This window comes from Garra rufa, chromosome 14, assembly GCF_049309525.1.
Source record: "Garra rufa chromosome 14, GarRuf1.0, whole genome shotgun sequence".
NCBI lineage: Eukaryota > Metazoa > Chordata > Actinopteri > Cypriniformes > Cyprinidae > Garra > Garra rufa.
Genome location: NC_133374.1, coordinates 23852453 through 23864531, shown reverse-complemented (window position 1 = coordinate 23864531; position 12079 = coordinate 23852453). Strand labels below are relative to the sequence as shown.

General features: G+C 33.4%; 2 protein-coding genes across 2 annotated transcripts in view; one reads left to right on the top strand and one right to left on the bottom strand.

Annotated features, from left to right (window-relative positions):
• The window catches only part of timm50 (translocase of inner mitochondrial membrane 50 homolog (S. cerevisiae)), a 46347-nt gene extending 42007 nt beyond the window's left edge, over positions 1-4340 (bottom strand). Inside the window, exons 1-3 of the mRNA XM_073817986.1 lie at positions 4126-4340; positions 3067-3226; positions 2009-2040 (exon numbers count right to left, since the gene is read on the bottom strand). Coding sequence (XP_073674087.1) covers positions 2009-2040; positions 3067-3226; positions 4126-4329 — 396 coding nt within the window. The 5' untranslated portion in view covers positions 4330-4340. The remainder of the gene's footprint in view (positions 1-2008; positions 2041-3066; positions 3227-4125) is intronic.
• A 1737-nt stretch (positions 4341-6077) lies between these two features.
• tnfaip1 (tumor necrosis factor, alpha-induced protein 1 (endothelial)) lies at positions 6078-11426 on the top strand. The gene is made up of 7 exons (XM_073817908.1): positions 6078-6266; positions 6670-7012; positions 7102-7271; positions 9056-9139; positions 9259-9311; positions 9415-9610; positions 10528-11426. Exons 2-7 carry the CDS (start codon positions 6772-6774, stop codon positions 10744-10746), a joined length of 963 nt encoding a protein of 320 aa, XP_073674009.1. The 5' UTR covers positions 6078-6266; positions 6670-6771; the 3' UTR covers positions 10747-11426.
• The last annotated feature ends 653 nt before the right edge of the window (positions 11427-12079 follow it).

Below are 12079 nucleotides of genomic sequence, written 5' to 3'. Positions count from 1 at the left end.
TCTTGAATATGTGGATATCAAAACTTAAACTTTTTGAAATTGCGAAACACAGTTTGCATGTTTAGAAAGATATTGCTGTATTATGTGTTTGCATAGGTTTATAAATGATTTACCTAATCTGATGAAATGGCATTAACTAATTGAATCTTAATCATTTCAGCACTACATTTATATTACTGTAATGTTGCTCATAATTTAAGTCCATTTTGTAAAAATAATTTGTTTTGTAAATTGTCTTAAGAGCTAACAGACCTTTCTGACGGAAAGAATTAAGAAACTGGGATAATTATATAAACGCATAGTAATATACCTCAGTTTAGAGTCAATCATTTTTAAAAAAAAACAAAGTTATACTCCTGTTAATTAATTCTAAAATTCAGCGTTACATCACATGAATAAATCAAATTAATTTTAAAAATAAAAAAAATAGAAAACAGTTGTTTAAATTGTAATAATTTCACAACATTGCTATTTTCTTGTATTTTTGATCAAATAACTGCAGCCTTGGTTAGCATAACCAATAGTTTAGAAAATGGTAATAAAATATGACAAGAACTCAAAAGTTAAACTGTGTCAGAAGAATTCATCTTGATAATGTCAGATAACTTTGATAGAAAGGTAGTGTCAAATCAAATTTTTAGTCTCGAATTTTTGGTAGTACACTGTATGAACAATTTTTGGGTATAATATGTCAGTTTGCTTTATTATTTTGCCATCCTCACGTACATAAATTAACTATAGTGTCCTGCACCCACTAGTAAAACAAAATCTGGTATCAAAATAATTTTTGGTTTGACAGTATATAAAATGTAGGTTTTTTCACATTCTCCCTTTAGTAATTAAGAGGAACACAGAAAAAAAATGTGAGACCGATCATAAAGCCAGTCCCTGAGACGAAGAAAATTTTACAGTATGGGAACAGGATGAAGGTCTAATGCTCACAATGAGATCACAAGAGCTGGGAACAGTAAAACCCAACCAATATCATAGACAAAGTGCTTGATGAGCCACCAACGGCCCTCTGAACTCCTACGAGATCACAGTGTGAAGTGTGCCCTTACAAGTGAGCTCTAACTTGAGCAGGTAACAAAACAGGATGTCTAACAAAGGTAGAGGTGTGATCTTTAAAGTGACCACCTTCCTGAATTCACACCTCTGGCACATGCCTCCAGACTAGATGCACTTGGCTTTTACATGTGAAGTGTGCCTCTTTAAAGGTGGGTGGCTTCCAGAAAGACCTTTTGCGAGACAAACAATCTTAAATGCTCATTTACGAGCTCTAAGGTCTTTAACACCCTAGTTCGGAACGAAAAGTGAGTAAATAATGACGGAATTTCCATTTTTGGACGAAGACATTGTGATAAGTCACTATATGCAATAATAATGTTCTTGTCACAACATCATGGTCAAGCTACAACAGTAGCACAGGTCTCTCGCATAGGACAGAGAGGTACAAAACGCAACACCAACGATCAAAGCACATTTCACTCGGGTCTCCTGTGAGACTGCCTTTGTAAAGCGAGTCGTTTGAAGTGGGCCACCTCGAGAGGTGCTGGAAGTCTGCTCTCTGAAGAAAGGAAATTCACAGCACTTTGAGAAGTGTGCCCTACAGAGTGAAAATCTTCACGCCGATACCTGATTGAACCGTCTACCAGCCAAAAAGCGATTGTAGTATCAATAGAAAGAGACTGGTGGGGGAGTGCAGGTGAGAAAGTGTGCCACGGGAAATACTTTGAACGTGAGCTTGTTAAAATTACCATATTAGAAAAAAATGGAGGGAAAAGATGGAGAGCTGGGAAGTGTTATGGCATTAACTAACTAATGAAATCTAATGTGGTATTAACTTTTTTCTCTTTCTTGAGAAGGTGGTGAAATTCGTAGCTCGTTAGAATGTGTATAAAAGATGTATGGGTGATTTCAAAACATACATTGAACTACTGTTTAACAATTCCTTGCCAAAAATAACTATCAAGTCTTGAAATCTGATTTTTTGAAAGTTCAAGCTTACCTTATTTCCTTGTTCATCCACAGAATTGCTACCTAGAGATCAGAAACATTCATAACTTGAGTCACAATTTGAGTGAGTTTAATTTTAAAAAATGAGATATTAAAAGCTTTTTTGACACATATGTGATCCTGGACCACAAAAACAGTCATAAGTTTTTTTTTGTTAAATTTAGATTTTTACATCACCTGAAAGCTGAACAAATAGGTTAGAATAGGACAATATTTAGCCAAGATACAACTATTTGAAAATCTGGAATCTGAGGGTACCAAATTTTTTTTTTAAATAAATATAGAAAATTGCCATTAAAGGTTTCCAAATGAAGTTCTTAGCAATGCATATTACTAAACAAAAATTAGGTTTTGATATATTTACACTAGGAAATTTACAAAATATCTTCATGGAACATAATCTTTACTTAATATCCTAATGATTTTTGGCATTAAAGAAAAATCAATCATTTTGATCCATACAATGTATTTTTGGCTATTGCTACAAATATACCCGTGCTACTTAAGACTGATTTTATGGTTCAGGGTCACATATTAGTATTTATGCATAATTTTGCACATATATTTTTATACACTTATCAATTCATTATTTATTATCTAAATAAAGACAATGCATTATTTAAAAACAAACATGAAAAAACATGTAAAATGGTTGGTATTTAGTAAAAACACACAAATAAATAATAGTAAATAAAATGCATAAAATAAATTTAATATAATCAAATGTAGTACATTTTAGTAATGCAAGTTAAATAATTATTTACCATTTCCACAACTTAATCCTCCAATACAAAAAGATACAACACAAAAAAATGCAAAAAAAAAAAAAAAAAAAACAGTAACCAGTGACATCCAAAAATCCTCAAAATAATACAGAATAATCCACAGAGTAATCTAATAATGCCAGTTATAAATGTTTTGAATAATCCAAAAATGCCAATCACAAAAGTTTCAAAAAATCCAACAATTTTCAAAGAAAATCTTCCAATTTCTAGCACTCCAATACAGTGGTGTCCACCCTTGCAGTAAGAAAGCAAAATGCAAACTCACCGAATATGTACACGATGCCGACAGTGCTTCCCAGTCCCATAATTCCTGCTAACCGAAGGACCATCTTCTTAGCATATGCTGTGTTCTCTTTCTGTTTCTTGTCCTCACCCTGTTCATTTTTCTTGTGACCAGAGTCATCACCCTCTGGAGGAGGCTGGCCCTGTAAACGATGTGTCAAAAGCATCCCATTTTATTATGGCATTAACTGACGAGAGTTTTAAGGCGATTTCTGAACAAGAATCCCAAATCCTAAACCTGGAATGTTACACAGCAGACAGTTTGGTTATATATTTCTGTAACTAATTTCTTGCATGCACTAAATCCATTCTTTTTCAATGTCTGATGAGCTGTCACTCACTGAGACACATTGTGCTTTGACAGACATTCAGCCTTCAGCCCTTATCTGCATTCAACAGTCAAAAGAGGGCTCCTGACCTTGCCTGACACAGCTCCAATGTGAAAGTCACTTAAATTCATTTAAAACCACATTCAATTGTCTTATAAACGAACTAGGTTTAATCTCATAAATCACACTGTATCAATTTGAAACATGATTTTTGAAGGCCTCTACATTACCAACATGACAACTAATATATCAAACATGATACAAAACGTAAAACACATGTAACATACTTAAAAAAAGTCTAAAGTGTCAAAATGTTCCATTTAAAAGCAATAGATGTTTCTAACTACCATTTCATATTGTAGGCTTTACAGAATCTTCTTATAATTAGCAATTGTAATCCAGCACAATTTTTATGACACATTAAAGAATAAAACTTACATCATGCACAGATTTCCACTTATTGTATGAAAATGTAATAAATGTTACTGCTCTGTCATACAAAACATAGTAAGCTTATTTGACTTCATTCAAACCAACACCTGTCAACCTTTGCTAACCAGACCTAACCGTTTAACAATTTAAGGTCTTTTATTCATGAACATACTCAACGCCTAAGTACTATCACGTAAGAATGCTAATATTTTTTTCATAACGCAATAATTGGTTGTCTTATACCCTGTTATGTAGGAATGTCAGACGGTCACAGCGCTCACCTGGGTTTTCTCCTGCTGCTGAAGCCTTTCTTGCAGTATTGCCTGGGCCAGTCCTCCTGTAGCACTGCTACTGGAAGTGTCAGCGGAGAGAGTCCTGACAACATCCAGCACCGCAGGGGTTGTGGAGCCGCTGGCGCCCTGTCTCAATCTGAGGAGGCCCCGGCTTGCCCGGACACACATGGGATACACAGACACCGCCGACATCTTGAATATGATGCAGCTAGTACACGGAGAGCGTGTGGAAAGGACAAACGATTTTGATTGGTTATGTCTATTGTGATTGGCAGGCAGAGAGAGCCAATCGGACCTATGAACTGGAACAAGAAGGCGGGTCTTGGAATTTCGTCACTGTCACCGTCAAAAGCGGTTAAAAGTTCCTAATATTTTTATATAATTATTTTATTAAATGCAATGCTTGGGTTAATAATAAAAACAGATATGTATAATGTCCAACATATATAATATTGACAAAGAATGGCATCTTATGGAGATATACATAATATATATATACAAATCTAGGACATTTACTGTAATATGAGTGTACATTTCAAAATAAAAGTACTTCATGCTTATGAAATTTAGTTATTACTATTTCGAAATGCCAAGCTTGTCTTGTAGGAATACATGAATGGGAAAAAAAAAAAAACATAATTGAATATTTATTAAATAAAGTCTCTTCTATTTACTAAGCCTGCATTTATTTGATCCAAAATACAGCTTTTATACTTTTTTACTATTTAAAATAACTGCTTTCTATTTGAATATTTTGGAAAATGTAATTTATTCCTGTGATCAAAGTTATTTCAGCATCACGACTTCTTCAGAAATCATTCTAATATACTGATTTGCTGTTCAAAAAAACATTTTTATTATTATTATTATTATTATTATCAATATATAAAACAGTTTTTCAGGATTCTTAAGTGAATAGAAAGATCCAAAGACCAGCATTTATTTGGGCTTTCTATTCTATAAAACTGAAAAAAAAAAAAAAAAAAAAACTACTCAGCTGTTTTCAACATGATAATAATAACACATGTTTTTTAAGGAGCAAATCAGAATATTAGAATGATTTCTGTAGAATCATGTTACTGGAGTAAAGTAAAAATTCAGCTTTGAAATCACAGGAATAAATTACATTTTAAAATATATTAAAATAGAAAACAGTTCTTTTAAATTGTAAAAATATTTCACAGTTTTACTGTTTTTGCTGTACTTTGGATCAAAAAAATGCAGGCTTGGTAAGCAGAAGAGACTTCTTTATAAAACATTAAAAATTACTGTTCGAAAACGTTTGACTGATACGTGCAATATTTTTAATAAATAAATAAATAAATGTAGAAAAGTACAATTATCAAAAAGCAATGTTAGATAATGTTTTTAGTCACATTTTTTATAAGTGGTTTGACAGAGTCTGGGACTGTAACGGTTAAAAAGCCTGTTATAGATCATTAATAAATATGATATCAGGACATAGAAATTGATATAAAGGTTGACAAAGAAACTCGGGTTAACATAATATTGTTTGTTAATGTTATTTGTGACCTTGGCCAATAATAGCCAGAAATACATTATATAAATCAAAATTATCCATTTTTTGTTTTATGCCAAAAATCATTAGGATATTAAGTAAAGATCAAGTTCCATGAAGATTTTTTGAATTACCAACCATAAATATATAAAAACTTAATTTTTAATTAGTAATATGCATTGCTAAGAACTTCATTTGGACAACTTTAAAGGAGATTTTCTCATTATTTAGATTTTTTTGCACCCTCAGATTACAGATTTTCAAATAGTTGTATCTCGGCCAAATAAATGTATAAATAAATAAAAATTAACCTGTACAAAGTTAAGCATTTTAATATGAATTGGCTAGGTTGACAATCCCTGTACTAGTCAACGGGTGGCAGTAGATTCTCATCACGGTGTAACCTGTTGCTGTTGTTTTTTTCAAAGAAGAAGAGCAATCAACACCGTTCTGTAATCACAGAAGGTAGACGTAAAAGTGTTTTTCTTTGTGTATATCTTAAGATATACCCTTTTATTTTCATCTTATCAAGTATGGTTGAAGTAAAACTGTCGAACTGATCAAGTCCTCGGGTTCAGTTAAACGCCCACGAGTTACTTCAACAGAGGGGGTGAGTTTCCTAGCTTGGAAAAGTTCCTTCATGTCGACAAACTTACCTTAACTTAGAACTTTTTTGAATAATACTAACTAAACTACGTCTAGCTAGGCATTAAACTTAACTTAACTCCAGAAATGTTTCGTCATTGTGCTTTTTGTGTCGTTATATTAACCTATCTATGAGAGGACCAGACACGTTTGTTTAAAAAGCGTTGCCTGTTTGTAAACACAAGTATAAACCTAAAGCAACTTAACTTATAGTAACTTAATGAATTAATAGTCAAGATATACACGATATAAATTAAATATGTCAAGGTTATTTTCTGTTATCACTGGTTTTACATAACAGAACTCCAAACATGCAACATATATATATACAAATGTCATCTTGTTTTTTCTTGTTGTTTTATGTGTAGCATGTAGGTTTTGCGTCACCATCAGCCTGCCCAGCAGCATTCACCACGGCGGGGGAAATCAGACCCATCGTGTGCAGGGTGGTTATCTACCTACAGCGGGACATGTCAGGAGAGAGCTGCCTGCACCAGCTTCAACCACAAACCGGGCCTGTTGTGTCAGTCTCTTCAGTGGCCTGCCCCAAGACCAGCACCTGCACTTACCGTGGTGTCACCGGCAACAAGTATGTGCAACTCAATGTTGGCGGAAATCTTTACTATTCCACACTGCAAGTGCTCACCCGACAGGACACCCTCTTGAGAACCATGTTCAGTGGCAAGATGGAGGTGCTCACTGATAAGGAAGGTAAGTTATTTAGAAAGTGCTGAGATACGATGAAACCACTTTAGCAGAAGTGCTGATGTTGTTTATGTGAATTCTGTGTGTTTTTAAAGGTTGGATTCTGATAGATCGCTGTGGGAAACACTTTGGTTCGATTCTCAGCTATCTCCGTGATGGATTTGTGACCTTGCCCAAGAGCAGACAGGGTATCATGGAGCTCCTAGCAGAAGCCAAGTATTACCAGATCCAGGGGTTGATAGACATGTGCCAGAAAGCCCTGCAGGTTGGTTGACACTTCTGCACTCAGCTGATTATGTGTTTTTTGTGTGTTTATCCAGGTTGTATTTCATTCCAAAATCAAAAGAAACAAATTAGATATTTAAAAATGTTGTATTATTAAGGAAACACATTTCCCCCGCACATTTTCATTGTTGTAATGCAAATAAGATTCTATCATTCTTGTAACTGTAATGTGGGAAAAAGAAGGATAGATTTTAAAATTGTTAAATACTTCACATCTTTGTTTTACTGCTTTTTTAAATGCAGAAAGCATTCTAATATTCTGATTTTTCTGCTCTAAAAACATTTATTATTTTTATTATGTTGAGAACAGCCGAGTAGATTTTTTCAGGTTTCTTTGATGAATGGAAAGTTCAGAAGAACAGCATTTATCTGAAATAGATATATTTTGTAACATTGATATTTGGATCTTTCTATTCATCAAATAAATGCTAAACAAAAAACATACTCAAACTGTTTTAAATATTTATAATAATAATAATAAATGTTTCTTAAACAGCAAATCAGCATATTAGAATGATTTCTGAAGGGTCATGTGGCACCATAGACTGGAGTAATGATGCTGAAAATTTAGCTTTGAAATCCCAGGAAAAAATACATTTTTAAATATATTCAGATAAAAAGCAGTTATTTTAAATAGTACAAATATTTCAAAATTGTACTGCTTTTGCTGTACTTTGGATCAAATAAATGCAGGCTTGGTGAGCAGAAGAGACTTCTTTAGAAAACATTAAAAATCTTACTGTTTTGACTGGTATTGTACATTACAGTTTATTATAAGTTTGGGGTTAATAAAACATTTTTACATTTTTTAAAAGACATCTCTTACTACTCTCACAAAGGATGCATAACAGATATATTGTGAAATATTATTACAATTTAAAGTAATTGTATATAAGTTTTATATATTTTATATTTTTCAAAAACAGTGCTTTGTGTTAATTTTTGTGGAAATTGCCATGCATTTTTTTCAGATTTCTTTGATAAAAAGAACATTTCATTGATTTAAATAAAAATATCTTTTGTAACATTATTAAAGTCTTTACTTTTGAACAGTTTAATAAATAGTTTTGATGTAACTTTGCTTAATACAAGTATTAATTTCTTTAGAACTCTTACTCTTACTCACTGCAGATCTTGATATGTAGCGTATGAAAAAGAATAATGCAAACTATTTAAATGGTCCTAAATGCAAACAATTTTTTGTCAAAAAATAAAATAATAATTGTGAGGTGAAATATGACCCAGATATTTTTGAGAGGCTTTACTCACTCTCATGTCATTCCAAACCTGTGAGTCATTTTTTTATGAATTCTGAGAGCTTAGACAGCAATGCAACACATTCAAGGCCAAGAAAGGTAGTAAGAACATTGTTAAAATAGTCCATGTGATGTCAGTGTGCACAGAGAAAACAAAACTATTACTTATTTCAACTAGAATATACAGAAAATGAACTGAGAGATGGATGTTCTACGATAGAACACCGGCTCCTGTGTCCTTCGTAGCTTCTTAAAACTAAGGTTGAACCACTGATGTCACATGGACTATTTGAATGATGTCCTTACTAACTTTCTGGGCCATGAATGTGTCAGTTGTGTTGCTTTCTATGCAGGGTCAGAAAGCGTCATATTCAATCCAAAATATCTTAATTTGTGTTTTGAATATGAACAAAGGTCTTATAGGTTTGGAATGCAACAAGTAATTCATGACAGAATTTTAATTTTTGGGTGAACTAACCCTTTAATTTATTTATTTGTTCGTTGGTAGGATAATGAAGAAAAAGCTTTGTGTGTTATCCCAGTCATAACGTCGCCTAAAGAGGAGGAGAGACTGATACAAGGCTGCGTAAGGGTGAGACTTTCCTGGAGTACGAATATTCCCTTTTGTCTTTTGGGGTTTGTTTTATGGTAACATAATTGCGTTTCTCCAACTCTAAATGTCTTTTTGCATGATTTTTTTTCCACTTACAGCCTGTTGTAAAATTGCTTTACAACCGAGGTAACAACAAATATTCCTATACAAGGTAAACACGAGTGCTTTATTATTCAATATGATTTACCTATCGAGACATTCAAATGGCTTCTAGTGTCAGTACTTATTTTCTTGGTGTTTATCTTCTTCAAAAGCAACTCGGATGACAACCTACTCAAGAATATCGAGTTGTTTGAGAAGCTGTCTCTGAGCTACAGCAGTCGTGTCCTCTTCATTAAAGATGTCATCGGAGACGAAATCTGCTGCTGGTCCTTTTACGGACAGAGACGTAAGCTAGCTGAAGTCTGCTGCACATCTATCGTTTATGCTACTGAGAAGAAGCAGACAAAGGTAAGTCTTGTTATAAAAGGTGCACTACCAGTTTCTTTTAAAGAAGTCTCTTCTGCTCACCAAGCCTGCATTTATTTGATCTAAAATACAGAAAAAGCAATAATATTGTGAAATATTTTTACTATTTAAAATAACTGCTTTCTATTTGAATACATTTAAAAATGTAATTTATTCCTGTGATTTCAAAGCTAAATTTTCAGCATCAGTACTCCAGTCTTCAGTGTCACATGATCCTTCAGAAATCATTCTAATATGCCGATTTGCTGTTCAAGCAACATTTTTTATTATTATTATTAAATGTACAGTTGAGTACATTTTTCCAGGATTATTTGATGAATAGAACCAAAGATCAGCATTTATCTGAAATAAAAACCTTTTAAAAGCTTGGAGTCCGTCTTTCTTTGGCAAAGAAATGATATAAATTAATACCTTTATTTAGCAAGGATGCTTTAAATTGATCACAAGTGATGGTAAAGACATTTATAATGTTACAAAAGTTTTCTATTTTCTAAAAGTTTTCTATTTTCAATTCATCAAAGAACCCTAAAAAAGTTCCACTCAGCTGTTTTTTAACATAATAATAAGTGTTTTTTGAGCAGCAAATCAGAATATTAGAATAATTTATGAAGGATCCTGTGACTAAAAATAGCTAAAAATTCAACTTTGAAACCACAGGAATAAATTACATTTTAAAATATTCAACTAGAAAACAGTTATTTTAAATAGTAAAAATTTTTCAAAATTTGACTGTTTTTGCTGTACTTTGGATCAAATAAATGCGGGCTTGGTGAGCAGAAGAGACTTCTTTAAAAACCATTAAAAATCTTACTGTTCAAAAACTTTTGACTGCTAGTGTATTTCTAGTAACACTTTCATAGCCTGTTTAAAGTGTCAAAGACCTCTCGTAATGCACTCAGGTTGAGTTTCCAGAAGCACGGATCTACGAGGAGACACTAAATGCCCTGCTTTATGAGACTCTCCCAGTCCCAGATAACTCCCTGTTGGAAGCCACCCGCAGACGGAACAATTGTTGCTCACACAGTGAAGAGGAGGAGGCTGTGGAGCTGAGGGAGCGCGTTCGGCGGATCCACATTAAAAGATACAGCACTTATGACGACAGACCACTTGGACATTAGCCGAACTGTGAATTGAGGCTTCCAAGACATTTTATATATATCCTTCCAACTAGAGCCTCATGGTCTGTGGAGAACACTAAACTACCCGCACCGTTTAACCACTTTGTAGTTCGCTGCCTGAACAGATTGCTGCTTTATCTTTATTTTTTTTCGTAGGTGGCTTGACAATCAATGTTTTGGATGAAATGTGGCTTGAACAATAATGTGAACATAACACAAAAAAGGCTGACCACGAATTAGCATCAGTTCCTATATTTTTAATTTATTTACCTCATAATTTTAGGTAAACACTATGTTTTTAAATAGTAGTTACTAACCGAATCATAGAATGTTTTGATACTATTTGCCAAGATGAATTTGCCAAGTTTCTGCTAACTGTACAGGATCATATACTCAGTTACAATCCTGCCTTATGCCTACATTAATCATCCAATACTGTGATTTGATAAAAAAAGAGAGAGAAATCATGTATATGGACTTGGCGTGTTGTATTTGGGAAAATCAGGTTTTAGTGTTTGATTTTTGTCTGGTGAGATTAAATGTTTTTAAGGATTCATGAATGAATGAATGAATGTGACCTAAAAGTGTCCTGCTTCAGTTATTTAACACTCACAAAATATTTTATTTAACTTAAAGATGTTTTTAAGAATAATTCAAGTTTTTTTCCCCCCATACAATTAAGGTTTGTAAGCTCCAAAACAACACTGGACCCTTTTGACTGTCAATGTATGGACAAAAACCGACATTTCCGACACAGAAGAGAAGAAATTGTTGAATAAAGTCATTATTTTCGTTTTCTTTGTGCACAAAAAGTATTCTCATAGCTTCAAAGTTGAACGAACGTGGACTATTTTAACAATGTCCTTACTACCTTTCTGGACCTTGAATGTGTCTGTTGCGTTGCTGTCTATGCAGGATCATAAAGCTCTCGGATTTGATAAAAAAATATGTTAATTAGTGTTTCGAAGATGAACAAAGGTTTTATGGGTTTGGATTGACATGAAGGTGAGTAAATTATGACAGAATTTTCATTTTTCAAAATTCAAATCTGCTCATGATTTACTCACCCTTAGGCCATATAAGATGTTGACGACATTCTTCATAGGAACAGAGATGGAGAAGTTTTGCACCACATCACTCGCTCACTGATGGATCCTCTTCAGTGAATGGGTGCCATCAGAATGAGAGTCCAAACAGCTGATTAAAAACATCACAATAATCCACAAGTAATCCACCCCCATCTATTAACATGTTTTGTAGAAATCTGCATGTTTGTAAGAAACAAATCATTTTGTTCTTGTTTCTTTAAAGGAACAGATTTGGAGAAATTAGG